The sequence below is a fragment of the Bos taurus genome, chromosome 7 (assembly GCF_002263795.3).
Source record: "Bos taurus isolate L1 Dominette 01449 registration number 42190680 breed Hereford chromosome 7, ARS-UCD2.0, whole genome shotgun sequence".
In the NCBI taxonomy this organism is placed as follows: domain Eukaryota; kingdom Metazoa; phylum Chordata; class Mammalia; order Artiodactyla; family Bovidae; genus Bos; species Bos taurus.
The window spans coordinates 58,650,328-58,665,986 of NC_037334.1; the positions used below are offsets into that span (position 1 = coordinate 58,650,328).

At 44.7% G+C, this 15,659-nt stretch overlaps 1 protein-coding gene across 2 annotated transcripts in view; it reads right to left on the minus strand.

Annotated features, from left to right (window-relative positions):
• Positions 1-15,659, minus strand: part of DPYSL3 (dihydropyrimidinase like 3) — a 117,313-nt gene that overhangs the window by 56,834 nt on the left and 44,820 nt on the right. The window contains exon 1 of one of the 2 annotated variants that reach the window (XM_005209570.5): positions 9,900-10,104. The exons of the other annotated variant lie outside the window; for it this stretch is intronic. Coding sequence (XP_005209627.1) covers positions 9,900-9,938 — 39 coding nt within the window. The 5' untranslated portion in view covers positions 9,939-10,104. Of the gene's footprint in view, positions 1-9,899; positions 10,105-15,659 lie in introns of those variants that run through there. 2 annotated transcript variants of the gene reach the window in all.

The following is a 15,659-nucleotide window of genomic DNA, read 5'->3' on the forward strand; positions in this document are numbered from 1 at the left end:
ACAGAGAACAAACTTGTGGTTGACAAGGCGGAGGGGGAGGAGAAGTGGGGGGAGGGAGAGATTAGGAGTTTGGGATTTGCAGATGCAAACTACTATATACAGGACGGATTAAGAACAAGGTCCTACGGTACAGCGCAGGAAACTGTATTCAGTAGCCAGTGATCAACTATGAAGGAAAAGAATATTAAAAAGAGATATATATACATGCATACTAAAAGAGATATATATACATGCATACTCCTATGTATAACTGAATCACTTTGCCGTACAGCAGAAATTAACACATTATAACACAATTATACTTCAATTTTAAAAAAAGAATAAAATTATGGCATAAAAGAATATTTAAAACATGGAAAGATGTCATGTCATAATACACTACAGAATGAAAAGCAGGGCATAAAATAGGATGAATAAGGTGCTGTACTATTTTAATAAACAGTATATACAGTATGAAGAAAACACTTTAAATGGGTATATTCAAACTTTATAATTTCACTTATTTTTATTGTCCTCATTTTTTTTTTTTTTGGTAAATTTTTCTAAAAACATCATGGTTTTTTTGGACACAACTCGGGGGGGGGGGGAACCTACTCATTTTGTAAATTTTAGTGCCCTACAGTAAACCAGAGAGTAGAAAAAGCTCTAATTCAGTCTCAAATTGAGACTTGGGTTTTAGTTTCCTCATCTGTAAGGGGAGACTAGACTGAAACATTCTCGTAGGATCTCCTGATTCTCTGAGTTTTACAGAGCCCCATTAAGTCAACACTTCGGCGGAATCTTGCTTAGGATTTATTAAAGAAGCTGGGGTGGGGGGCCGCAGCATACACAGCATGAGAAGGAGGCATTCAAGTCCACCTGATGAAGAGCGCCCTCATGGGTATCCTTTGCTAATTCAATGCACAACAGCCTTGAGTGCTGAGTGTGGCGGGCACCTCCCTGGAAAGCTGGCTGTGTTTAAGCACAACTGTTGGGAGCTCCTCCTAACAAGCCTGGAAGCGAGGCTGCTCCGAGGGGAAGGCGGGGGAGCTTAGGGAACCAGACAGGGCTCTGGCACCCAAACCTATGCAGAGAAGGGGACCAACTGACTGTGCTTCCGATCTTTCATAATCTGCCCCTCAGGAAAGAGGTGTGGAGAAGGACTTAAGCATGCCTTCGGTAACTAACTCCAATTTGGACAGATGTGTCATGACCCCATAGGTACAAGAAGATAAAAGAAGGCAGAATTTAAGGCAGCGCTGTAGAATGGGGTTAAGACTGTGGTTCTGAGTCAGTATGAATTTTGGTTCCACCACTGAAAGGCTTCTGTGATCGTAGGCCAATTGCCTGATCTCTCAAAGTTTCCTCCCAATAAGATGGGAAGATCTAGTTGGAAAGCCATCTACCTAACTGAGTGGTTTTGACAATTGCATGAGATAAGAAGTAAAAAGGACTTAATACAGAATAAGGTGATGTTAGTTTACTCGCTAAGTTATGTCCAACTCTTGCTGCCCCATGGACATTCCCCAGGCAAGAATACTGGAGTGGGTTGCGGGTTGCCTTTTCATTCTCCAGATCTTCCCAACCCAGGGATCCAACCCGAGGCACCTGCATAAGAGGCAGAGTCTTTACCGCTGAGCCACCAGGGAAGCCGTAATACAGGATAAATAAATGCTAATTCTTATTATTTTCAGATGCTCCTGTGACAAGCATCACATTGCTAAGCAAAAAGATGATCATGGGCAAAATATTCATTCAAAAAAGGAAAAGGTATTATCATACCTGATTAACTATATATGACACATCTTTATACACATGGTACTTCAAATGCAGTATTTTAGATTATATGAATATACTTTAATTCTCCTCTTCTACCTTCCCTTATAGATGCTCCCCTTTAAAGGATCTAATGATTATAATTACACTTAGATCACTGAGACTATCGATTGTATGACTTACAGCCAGAGATAAGCTCAGAAAAATGTGTTTTAACTGTCCCCACCCCTCAAACCAAAAATGAATTTTAGGAATAAAAGCTAATAACAGAAATATAAGGAAGTGAAAAGGGACTTCCCTGGTGGTCCAGTGGTTAAGAATCCACCTTCCAATGCAAGGGTTGCAGATTCAATCCCTGGTTACGGAATTAAGAGCCTACATGCCTCAGGACAACTAAGCTCACAAACCACAACTGGAGAGAAGCCCGTGCAATGCAACAAAAAGATCTCTAATGCTGCAACGAAGACCCCACGTGTCAATGCAGCCAACAGATAAATAAAAGTTAATATTCTACAAAGTTGTCAGTGAAAGAGAAGATGATGTAGAAGCACAAATGCACACATGTTCTGATCATCTGCTCACTTGACATTATTCCTGCAAAGTAAATGTTAAATAAATGTACCCACTCATTCAATAAATGTTTACAGAGGGCTTAAAATGTGCCAGCCAAAGGAAAAGTGATAGAAATTCAGTGACAATGAAACTAAAACCCACCCCTACCCGAAGGAGCATCCACGACATTATTTGGCCTTTGGGCACGAGGCTATTTCCACTGGACGGGAGCCACCTCATTTCAGATATTGGCAGCAGCAAGTGAAAAGAGCTTGCAGAGCATCTATAGACTGGGAGCTGTTCCCTGTTGGTTTGCTTGTTTATCTGACCAGTCTAGTTTTGGGGCAACTGGCGCCTTTGTGCCCTTATCAATGGCAGCCTTATCCAGAAGAGACACCATACATGCCAGCAAATGAATCATGGTATCATCTTAATAATACTCATTGGAATGAATACTAAAGCTCTTCTAAGGAAAGGACCTATCAGTCATCATCATTCCATTGCTCTCTTGCACGCAGTCTATTAACCAAGTTCACTCTCTGAATGAGAACAGGCTAAGGTTTTAAGGAGAAAAAGCAACCAGAGACCCTTCTACCCAACACAGATGTTGGCTGCTCCCACTAAATTTAAGCCAACGACTACTGCCCTCATTCACTTTCTCACTGCTTTCTCTTCCCTTCTGGGGAGGGATCAGGACTCCCCTCTTCCAATTTAGAACACAGCATAGATGGATGGCCATAATCTCAGGAGAAAACAGAAGACAAAATAAAGGCTCACAGGGTCATCTGCACTGGCAGGGACTCAAGGACCATCTAGTTCGATACCCTCATCTGACTGACGCAGAGTCTGAGGGGGATAATAAGGTTTTCCCAGAGTCACAGAGAAATCAGAGGTAAGGGCAGCCCGGACCACAATGTGCCAACACTTCATCAGGGGCTTCCTGCCTTTTCCTGCGCCACCAAACAAAAGGGTTCCTCTGCTCCACCCATCAGAGGAACCCCTCTCTTAAAAAATCAAATCTTATTTTATCTTTGAAAGCTCACTTCCCAGCCCTTCCACAGAAAAAAAGACTAACTTAGCCAAGGGAACTGTGCCCTTGAATTCCAGATGTCCCCTACGTTCCCGGACCATTCCTAAGCAGAGCTCCCCATCTGGCTTAGAGTGCAGGGCGTGTGCTATGTTCCTGGCCCTGCTGAAGGAGAACAGAGAGCCTGGCTCCTTATGTCTGGGAAGAGGACAGGGACAGACAGTGAGAAGGAACCTTGGGCCCAGATCTGTACTTACGCAAGATAGATTCCACCCTACACTCACACATGCTCCTGGGGGAAAGCCAGAAGCTAACTCAGACAGCGGGCAGAGCAATGCACGAATCACTTCTAGGGGGACGTGGACTCAGTTGTTCCAACGGTGATATGAGAGGTCTTGGCCTGACCATCCCCACCCCTTCCACTCTGTGAACTTTGGCCCCCGTTAGTGAGCTAACAGGTGTGGCTAGCTGGTGGCAAGGGGGTGGGGACAGTCATCCGTGAATATGGAATTACGGCTTTCCCGCCTGTGAACCAACCCATCCCTGGAGGGATCAGTCCCAGAATCTTGCTTTTGTGGCTGTGTCACTTTGGTCAAGTTACTTAATCTCTCAGAGGCTCTATCCAGAACACAGAATGATGGTTAACCATTAGAGCTATAGGAGCTGTTGTGAGTCAAATGAGATAATCCATGTCACTTGTGCTAAGGCTCTCAATAAATGGTAATGATAAATATATAATAGCTCCACTAGGCTTAGTCCAAGCACTAAGTCCCCTATAATCTAGTTAACAGGAGAAATGTTCCCCCAGAGAAGTAGTTTTTGTACTAGACTCCACGTACAGACTAGAGCCAAAGAAGAGGCCAAGTTGAAGGGCTCATCCTATTCTACCAAACTATCTTCTGGTGTATTACATATGTATCATCATCTATTTCACAATGAATATATATGAAATAGACACATATTGAATTTGATGAAAAGGGGATTTCACAGTAGAAGAGTCTGAAAACAGAGGAACCTCTTCCTCTGGGTTGTCCAGGGTCATTCTCATTGGTTTCCCTCTGGCTACAGAAAATGGGAGAACAGTTAAACAGCACTGACTTGAGGAGGGAGTGACCAGGGAAAGGCCAGTCCTTCGATTATCATCTGTCCCTAGAGGAGATGGCATATTTACATTTCCACTTCGTTTATGATTACAAGCAATGATTTAATCAAAGAGAGGCGCATTTACCTCCCAGGGAGACATTCCTACTGTTGTAAGAATTTTGTAATTTTTTTCAAATATAGTAAGCAGACAAACAATTCTAGGAAATATGTCAATGGGTAAAGAAGAGAGAGCCCTTTAGGACATGAAGACTTTTTCAGTTCTATCTCAATTTTACTACTTTTTCCCTAATTAAGGAGAAAGGACAGAGAAAAAGCCATTCAACTGGGAGTTGTGAAGAAATTGCTAGAAAGGGTATCCATAACCTGTGTCTGTGTAGGCTAGAAGCTGATTAGGACTGAAAGCAATATAGTTCATCCTAAATAAGGAAAATGCCCTTTCTTTAGGTTAACAGAGAATCTCCGTATCAAAGTCCAAAGGCAGTCTAATAGCCTCGAGTAGCTTGTCAGAAATGAAAGGTAAGCATAATTCTGAGAAACACCATAACATAACTAAACCAGAAAACACACTTTGCTTAAAACATTGTGCTGATTTTCATTTGTTTTTGAAAACTTTTATTGAAACATTGATTCCTAAAGTAGTCTCTTAATAAGCTAGACCTTTGTCAATCTTCCTTTATTAATTTCCCCATTTCAAAGTAGTTAAGACTTTAAAATAAATGTTTCCCAGCTTGAATACATCTGGGGTTTAGAGATCATTGTCCACAGTCATTCCTTCATCTGAGCCTTTCAAGAGCCCAGTGAGATAAGAAGGGAGGATTTTTATTTGTAAATTGACAGTTTGACTACATAGACTTGAATCCTCTCAGAAAATCTATTTCTCCAGAATTCCCCCAAGTGCCCAGCTGGCTCAGTCATAGCTACTCATAGTCAGAGCTCTCTTTATCCACCTGAGGCATTTCACTAGTGTTTGAGGAAGAAGAATATCCTGGCTCCAAGTCACCACAAACCTGTACAAAAAATAAAGTAACACATGAACAACCCAGGCAGGGCTTGATTTTCATGATCAGATATTTAAGATGCTTCCCATTTCTAAGTCTTTGATACTTTTCCTGTCTTTTCTCTGGAACTTCCCTTCCAATACACCTTACATGGATCAAGCTGGTTTGGGGGGACATCTCTTCTTTTGGTCTCCCAAACTCTTATCCTGCATCTCCTAATATTTGCTCCCAATCCAAAGTGACACTTCCTGAAGCAAAAGGCAGAAACAGATCCAGGGATGGGGTTTCACTGGCCCCTTCCCTGGGTTGTAGTCTAGCCTAAGGCCCCCAGCTCAAGCGCTACAGAGACCTGGGTATTCCTTCAGTTCACACAGCTCCTTCACTTCCCCTCCCAAATGAAAAATTCCCATGACACTCACAATGACACCCTTCAAATGAGATCACAGGGCCCTGATTATACACCCTAGAGGCCAAACCTTCCAAGTCATGCTCCAGAGTGTGTGCCTTCCAGCAATCCTCAAACGCCACACACATATACCCCAATCTCCAATGCAGCAGAAATGCATTAGCTGCAAGGTCGTATCAACAGAAATCCAGTTAGTATTTGCAAAAAGGCACTTCTCGGCGATTTGTCTCCTAGAGGGAATTCTGGAGCTCTTAATCCACACCTTTCAAAATCCCCACTGCAGGTGCCTCTACGAGGCAGGCAGTTGAGGCTGTGAGGTCAGACAAGACCTGTGTTTGATTTCCGGCATTGCCTCCTATCCTGAGTGTGACTCTGGATAACTGACTTCCTCTCTCTAGGTCTCAATCTCCTTAACTGTAAAGTGGGTTTTTGCAGAGACTCCGATAAGAGAATACCTGGAAAGCACTGGAGCTTAAGTGTTAGATCTCCACTCACTCTTGTTGCCAGCTTCAAGCTGCAGCCTCTCTCAGAAGAAAACAGAGTGTAACTAGCAAACTTTCTACCTGCAGAGTCAAGACGGTCAGATACCATCTCTCAAGTTTACATTTATTCAATGTAAAGAATAAGAGAGACCACGTTATAGGATCTAAACCATTGCCCCACTGTCACCTTCTCAGAATGATGGTCGGGGTGGAGCCACCAAGACCAGTGTGGCGGTGAGGCACTTTGATTTCAGTCAGGTGTGGAGGTTTGAGTCCTGCCCAGAATACTTGGTATATCTCTGACCCTGGGCAGAGAAAAAAAATCTATAAAACAGAGATAACGATAGTACCTCTCAGACAGTGTTGATTTGAGGGATTAAATGAAACAATGCATGTAAGGTACAATATCTGAAACCAAAGAAACACTCAGTAGGTATGAGCTGTTCTTGGTAGGAGCAATTTTTAATTCATGTATTGATTTAACCAGTTCTCATTAGGCATCTGTATGCCAGGAACTGTGTGAGACAGAGACAGAGGTGGATGACAATACCAGGTCCCTGCTCTGACTGGCGGGACCACCCAAACTGCTGTCTCTGACATTTAGAAGCAAGGGCTAGTGTTGGGATAAGCACATGCAGGTCACGCAGGAGGATGACCTGAGAAGAACAATGAGATCTGGGGCTGGAGCTACTCCCAGGGAAAGCCCCAGCCAATTATACCCGCGACAGAGAAATAACCCCTTCCAGGAAACCGATAAACACAGGGTAGTAGCAATGCTTTCCTCTCAGGGGGGCAGCAAGAAGGAAAGGAAAAACAGAAAACAAGCAAACAAACAAAACCTTCCTGTGTCCCCCAAATTGTGGCAGAGGGTGGTGCCTGTCGAAGCAGAGGTGCTTGGCAAGAAAGACTGCCCCCATCGGTCTCAGATTACAGGGACATTTTAGCTACTGGGTGGGGCAGTCTGCACAGAAAGGAATATAGAGGATAGGAAATTAAGTCAAATTCCACAATCTTACCATTTAAAATTTGGACTAGACTTGACAGCAGGGGATATATGTTATATTTAGATCTTTAATCATATTTTCTGTGAATATATAGACCTATGTCCATATTTTTATGTTTTTACCTATATCTAGTTAGCCTCTGGTAATATGTACATAACCATACTCTTCTTTGGACATGCAAGAGTACAAGAATTACGTTTTCTTCTAAAATAGAATCCATGTTCTAAGAAATACAAACACAAAGCATGAGAAAAATTGACAAATGCATTATTTCCCCCAAAGATCAAAAGCCCCTTCCAGTCTTGCCCTTTTGCCTCTCCCCACCCCACAACCCTCTCAACAATGAATGCAAGGCAGGCTGGCTCGAAGAAATTGCCGTTCAGTTGCCGTAGGCACAGCCCGGGTTTGGTGGTGGAGGCTGCTATGCAGCGCCACGCCCCACGAGCAGAGAAAGGATGGAAGCCACACTGAAAATGAAGGATGCGCCCCAGGGAAGAGCATCCAAGCGGGAACAAAAGGGAGCCCCTGCAAACCGGGCCCTGGGATTGGGGCACCAACACAATTACAGGGGCTTGTAAGGCTATTACCCTATGGGCTAAACGTCGGTATCTTTCCTTAAAGGTGGCTTAAGTGATACCTAGAAGAATGGGTGTGGCCCTCAATACCAGGGCACAGGCTGAATCTAAGAAGAACCACTGCCGTCAGACTGGGAAGAAAAAAATAATCTGTTCTCTGCTTATCCCAAACAGAAATGGCAAGTGCATACTGGATATACAGCAAGTGGCAGATTTACAGCATAGCTGTCACATGTCATAGCATGAGAGCGGTGGTTCATCTCTCCAGAGTTAGAGAAATAAGTAGAAAAATTGTGCTTTTGTCCCAATCAGCTTAAAAAAAGTATCACCACAGTTTTTTGCAAAGCCAATTGGCACCGAGAAAATACTGTGAATTGTAAAAGACTCACTATGTTTTTATAATAATGTGAAGTCAACGCTATCAGGTAGTGGTCAAGGAGGATGGGCTTAAGCCCAGTGCCTCTACCTGGCGAGAGAATCCCTACCCATCCCAACTCTGTCCCCCTGGAGAGTGTTCCTCCCCTGGGACCAGGTGGGCAGCAGGTAGGGGTGTGGCGCATGTGTGTCCAATGAAGCTCAGATGCATGAAAAGCTAGGATACTGCAAGAGAAATAAACCACCTGACAATAAAGTGCACTAAAAGCAAGAAGAGCTTCCTCCTGCCTGCAGAGGGGAAGGTCCTGGACGGCAATCAGGTTGTTCCAAGCCTAACGGGAACAAGTGCAAACAGACTCGTGCCCACAGCAAAACCGAGTGGATGGGGCAAATGAACTACAGAAGCCGGTACATCACTGCCCTAGGGCAGCTGCAGAGCCTCCCAGGGGCCAGCTCATCACTTCCTTTGTTCGTCTTGCAAAGATGGAGTAGCTACACGTTCCCTTACTACACACTATACACACACACACACACACACACACCTCACTCGCTACAGACAAAGCACAACCGCACTGCTTCGTGCTCAACTAACAAATGTCAGTGGGTTTTCTGTTGCTTTTGTCTTGCCCTTTTTTAAAACTGTCCATTCCAGCCTGTCGTGTGTCCTTTCCAGGGGGGGGCGTCATTTCAGCGCATTCTGGAGAAATCCCAGACCCGGGCGCGGTATTTTTGCTCCGAGAGCTGCTTGCTGGACGCCAACGAAAATGAGGCTTCTCTACCTGGTTATGGCACATCCCCGCTCCACCCCGCCCTAGGGGCTTGCCCAGCGCGTCTGACACCCGCTGGCCGCAAGGGCTCGGCTCTGCACACAATGGCAGTTGGACGCGGCATGCACACAGCACGCGCCTGCCACCGCAAACTAAAATGTGCTCTAAAAACTCAGCCTTTTCTTGGGGTAAAGGGGAGTAATTACAGGAAAAAATGCAAATGCACCAAGAGCCCAAAAAAAAAAAAAAAAAGTTGGTTATTCTCACTACAGAGCCACGTTAGCTGTCCAGTCCCCAAGTATGACGCACCGAGATACGCACTGGGGTTAATACAAGCAAGCAGTGGCCAAGGTGAGGACGGATGGTCAGGCACCCCATCAGAGCCACGGGGCTGGAGCTCAGAGATGGGAGCGGTCGGGCTAACCAAGACCTCTGGGTAAAGGTGTCATTTCTCCATGCTCCACCCCGCCAAGAAGGAACCTTCTACCAAAAAAATCACGTCTCGCCTGGGGCAGCTCACACGGACGACCCAGGTGGCACGGGGGTCGACGGAGGGCCTGTTATTTGGGAACTACCGAGCGGTGGGAAAGGAAGATAAATAACCCAAAGTTCTCCACGCCACTGTCACTGTTTGGGTTTCCTCTTTGTTTGGTTTTCCCCAAACCCCAGGGTCGCTCCGTCTGGGTGGCGCCCTGCCGCGCCGGCTGGACTGACCGCCGCTCTCCACCCCCTCGGACCCCGGGTCGCGGTCCCTCCCTGGGGACTGGCCCGCGGAAGCCGGCAGGATCCAAGCCCCTGCAGAGCAGCCGAGAACGAGCGAGCGAGCGAGCGAGCCGGAGTGGTGTCCGACTCACCGTGATGCGCGGGATGTTCTTCTTGCCTTGGTAGGACATGGTGGCGGCGGCGGTGGCTGCAGCAGCTGCCTGCCTCCCTCCTCCTTCTGCTCCTGCTCGCCCGCGTCTTCCTCAGCGCACAGCGCCCCGAGATCAGGTGGAGCGAATGGTGCGCTGGCCGCGGCCGCCGCCTCCTCTCGCCTCCGCCCCCCTCCCCGGCTCCCGTGGCGGCTGCCAGAGACAATAGTAAATCTCTCTGGTCCCCCTTTCACCCCCGACCTCCCCCCCGCTCCACACACACACACACACACACACACACACACACACACACACCCTCCTCACTCGCGTTCACGCCCTGGCTTTTTTTTTTTTTTTTTTTCTTTTGCGGTACCAGCTGGAACCCCGTAAGACAAGAATGGCTGATCCGCGACTCCTCCCTCTACTCTCTTATCCCTATTGATTTTCCTCTTTGCATCTGCCTCACCCACTTTTTCTTTTTCTTTTTCTTCCTTTTTGGTGACTTGCGAGTGCAGCAGAGTCAGCCTGCTCCACCGCCACCAGGGGGCGCGAGGGACTGTTCGGGGCGGGGATACTGCAGTCCCCAGTGTCGGCAGAGAAGCACCAGCGTCGCCCTCTCGTCCCCGCGGACCAAGCCCACGCCTCTGACCTGACTCTGTTCCGATTTCCCACCTTCCAGACCCTCGTTTCAGAAAGAAGACGGCTCCGGGCTTCTCTTCGGGCACCCGCCCTCCTCCGCCACCCTGCGGGCTGAATGCCGCAGCCGCCGCCTTTGTTAACGCGGAGGCCGGGCGCCGCCTCTGCTGGTCACCGAGTGTATAAACAGCCGGCGCGATCCCCTTAGAAAGCCGAGAACCGCGCCGACTTTGTGCAGCCTGGCCAGCCGCTGCTATCCCGAGACCATGAAAATGGGAATCAAAAAATGCGAAGTAACCCTCACTCTCGGAAGGTTGCGAGGGGGCCCCGTGTCGGCTACCAAAAGCTGTTCTCTGTATTGTAAACATAATTCTCGAAATACTGTGCTTTAAAGGAATTCCACTGTCTGGCTCTCAGAATCGATGAAACAGCACTAACGCTGCTCCGTGAGCAAGGAGCAGAAAACACCTGTAGTGAGAAGGCAAAAGCCCTGGCGCGTTACTGCGCAGCCGTGGTTTTTGTGAGCGGTCCGATGTGTGCTGGTCACAATCCCGAGTTTACTTTAGGCAGGGCTGAGAGACAAAGGTAAGCGTGCTATTAGGAGCAAAAGACACGATCTTTCGGTGCTGGAATATATTCTTATTTTGCTATGTGCTTCAATTAAAAGGCCAAGGAAGGCATGTTTGGAGGAAATAGGCAGGGGGGCTGAGGGATGGCCTGATGGGGGAGCTTTCTAAACTCTCCTGGAAAAAAAAAAGACACACCCAAATACACTATTTGAATAACAACAACAACAATGGCTTGCTGTGCAAAAATCATAAAGCCCCCCTTTTCAAGTCTCTTATGATCACTTCACCCCCTTATGAATCCTAACCCTTCCCCCCTCCACAGAAATTCCGCAGATTATCATTGAGCATGACTAGGTCTGTGTTAGGGAACTTGAATTCACATTTCTATAAGGCAGGCCACCAACCACACTTTGTGACATCTTTTCATTAAGTTAAAGGCTTCCTTTGCAATAAAGAAGCTACATAAAGCATCGGCAGAATGAGGGTACAGAATGCTCCGATTTAGGCTTTCCCTAAACCTAAAATGAACCAGCCTGGTCACATAATTAAAGGGCAGGCCAAACCCCCCTGAAACTCACTCGAGTGAGTTAATCCAAGTGGCTGGTTATTCATGGGTAACTAGACTGAATGCAGTCTTCACAGGAAAAGTCCACAGCATTCTCCACTTTATTTCTGTGATCCTTTGGCTTGCAGCATGAATGCCAAGAAAAGGTCACCTCTCTGTACTCTTTGCAAAGCACAGGGGAAAAAAAAAGAAAAAAAGACTAAAGCCAAAGACACGCCCTAAACATTTTGCTTTGTTCTGAAAGCATAAGTGCTGAGACCACTAGCCAAGAGTTGTGAAATTACAAAGCATTCTGGGGATTGGCATGCAAATGAGCAGGATTATATTTAGAACAGAGTAAAAAGAGAATTAACTGCATACTATGCAAACCCTGCAGAGGTCTGAATCTTTCTCATTGATTTTACTGCCCTAAACTTGTTTAAAGGGATCTTGCAAGTTCTTCTTAGGAAACGCAAAAAAAAAAAAAAAAAAATATATATATATATATATATATATATATATATATATATATATATATATGTAGGGGACATTTACAATCCTAAAGAAATGCCACTGCCTTCTTCTTTTTTTTAAATTTAGTGGGTTTGTCAGGTTTTTTTTTTTTCCTTTCTTGCATGCTAATTATCTCCTGTTACCATCATTAGAATCCAGAACACACTCTGATAAATATATTTATTCATACCATATTTTTGATCACTTGATGATTTTGGGTGTGTCTGTTCTTTCAAATTACAAGGCTTGGTTAATCTCTTTGAGGTCAGGTTTGCCTGCAAGAAGCCATGCAGAAAAGGACTTGAGATGTTTCTCTGGATCAGACTGCTGTGAAAAGCCATGCACAAGAATGCATAATAACCAGCTAATCAGTTCAAGCTGTTGCCATGAGCAGAAATGTACAACAAACCCTATTTTTTCCCCTCTTTCATCCCCTTCAATCATCTTTCTCTTTTTTAAATCAAAATCAAGTGTCTGAGATGAGTTTGAAAGGAAAAGCCGTTGTTGGCTGTGCCCTTCTTATTCAAGGAGTAAGAAGAAAGGCAGCGATCAACACAAGATGCCTCTGTGTCTGGCCAAGAGAGTGAGGGGTGGAACCAGCATGGATTTTTGCTCTTTTCCACAGTAGAATGACTCTGAATGGTTTTCCTTGGATACACAGCAGTATTTGGCTTTAGATATCTCAGGAAACTATGAGAGAATGAGAGGGAGATGCAGAGCGACTTAATTTATGGTCCCAAAGAAACTTAATTTTGGCCACCAAACTTACCACATCCATAGATTTCCACACCTCAGTCAAGGCTACTTTATTCTTATTGCTCGGGCCAAAGCCTGATTGGCATTGTCCAAACCTTGACTTCTCTTCCTCAGTACAATTCAATTTGCAGTTCACGTCCAACTTTAAGGTTGGAAATAGTCTTGGGTTTATTACATATGTACACACTATGATTTCTTCTCTAAATCTACAAAGCTTCCCTCTGTGTTTAGGCTCCACCAGCTACCACCTGAGCTACCGCAGGATCCTTCTAACTGGGCTCTCTTCTTCATGGTTATGCATTCGTTCATTCTCACAATATTCAGCATTTATCCTGTGTATACTACTTATTTTCCTAGGATCTAGTGCTACAGATATGAATAATAATACTGATGATGATAAGTATTCCCTGGTGGCCCAATGGTTAAGAGTCTGCCTTGCAATGCAGGAGCCACCAGTTCAATCCCTGGTCCGGAAACTAAGGTCCCACGTGCTTGGAGCACTAAGCCTATGCACAACTGCTGAGCCTGTGTTCTCTGGAGCCCACACCACAACCTGAGAGTCTGTGTACCACAATTAAGACCTGATGTAGCCAAATAAACATTTTTTTAAAAAAGATAATAATAATATCCTGGATCTCAGGGAGTTTATTTTATACCCTTATTCAAGAGAATACCATGTGCCACCTGTTAGTCCCTTTCTATGCTTTATTTATCTTCACAGCACTTTTGATCACATGATATGTTAATTATTATCTTCCCTCTTGTCACTAGAATGTAAACTCCCTGAGGGCAAGGAATGTGTGTGTTTCATTTACCGCTGGGTCCTGAGTGTATGAAATAGGGCCATGCCCACAGAAATTGCTCAATAATTCTTAGGTAAGTGAATGTAAAAATGTTTCAAATTGTGTCTGAAGAAAGAGTAAATAGATAGAAGAAGAACGTTCTTGTTCTTAAAGTTGTTAGAGTGTCCTGTTATTAAAATGTCCTTAAAGGGCATTTAAGAAGATCTATTTTTGTTCCTCTAAGCCTTCTTAGGATTTCCTGATTCTAGATTTCAGAGCAACTGAATTCAAGACGGTGAGGAATCATTTTCCTAAATCCAAGGCAATACATGGGCCAAGGAATGACTATAAAATAGATTTGGTACCTGAACAGTGATTAGAGAGCTGTGACTTTGAAATGAGTTGCCATTCAAAGCATAAGAGAAGATCAAAAGCCTTATGTTAATTTAAAGAATTTCTTTTTAAAAAATTGATACTGAATTCATAAGAAAACTATGGACTAGAACCCAGGAAGTTATACTGCTTAAAGATCTGGACTTGGAAATAGAGGAACCTCAGTCCATATTCCAAGTCATCCAGTTCCTATTTCTGTGATCTTCAGCAGATTATTTCAACCTTCTGAGTCTTGGTTACCTCATCTCTAAATGAGCATCTTATGACCTACCACATAGTATTTTTGTGATGATTTATTAATTCATTCAACTAATATTTATTGAGTACCTATTATGGGTCTCCAGGCACTAGGGATACAAACATTTGAATAAAATAGACAAAATGCCCCAGTGAAGCTTCCATCCTAGGGAAGGGATAAATCAAGAATATAAAATTATATAGTGTTTTTCAAAAAAGCATAATGTTTAAAATGGTAGCAAGTACACTGGGAAAATAAGATAGGGATGGGGAAGTGAAAGTCATTCCATTGTCTTGAGGATAGGCTGGAATTTTCCACATCAAAAGGTCAGGTGAGATGGTGGTCTGGTCTCTTAGAACAAATGGTAACAGTGGAAGCAGTGACAAATGGTCAGGTATTAGATATAGTTCAAGGTAAAGCCAATGACATTTGCTGCTGGATTTGACTGGGGTATGAGGAAAAGAGGAATCAAAGATTATACTAAATGTATTGGCTGGGCTACTGGAAAGATGAGGGGGATTGTAGGAGAAATGGGGTTGGGAAGGAGAGTCAGGAATATGCGTGTGACATTCCTATTCAACACCTAAGTGAGATGGGGAGCAGGCAGGCTGATATTCGAAATCAGAAATCGAAGGGAAGAGATACAAATTTGGGAGCGGTTAACCTCTGAGTATTATTTAAAGTAACAACTCTGGATGAGCTGGCCAAGGACATGAGCAGAAATGGAGCTCTGAGGTAAGTCAGCATCCTGGGGCTAACAGAAGAACCAGCAGGGGCAGAGGTCAATGAGACAGCCTGGACACCATGAGAGTACAGTGCTGTGAAGGTCAAGAAATAAAAATTATTTCAAATAAGAAGAAGTGTTCACGTGCTGTTGAAAGGTCAAGCACCGAGGGGAGCTGAGAATTCATCACTGCGTGAAATCACCAAGGGCCTTGTCCAGAACACCTACAGAGTATCTTCATGTCCATCTTACAGTGTTTTACATATGTGTGTGTGTGTGTGTGAGCAAGTAGTAAATTACTCAGGTAATACTTACTGTGCATCACTATAGCAGTCTTAATGAAACTGTGGGCATGAAAGCTGATTGGAAGAATTTCCCGAGTGGTCCAGTAACCAAGAATCTGCCTTCCAGTGCAGAGGATGCTATTCGATCCCTGGTCTGGGAACTAATATCCCACATGTTGCAGGGCAATTAAGTCTGCAAATACTGAGCGAGCACCACGACTGGAGAGCCCGCTAGCCACAGGGAAGATCCTGTGAGCCACAATGAAGACCTAATGTAGCACCCCCCAAAAAAATAAAAATAAATAAAAAAAGAACAAATGAAGA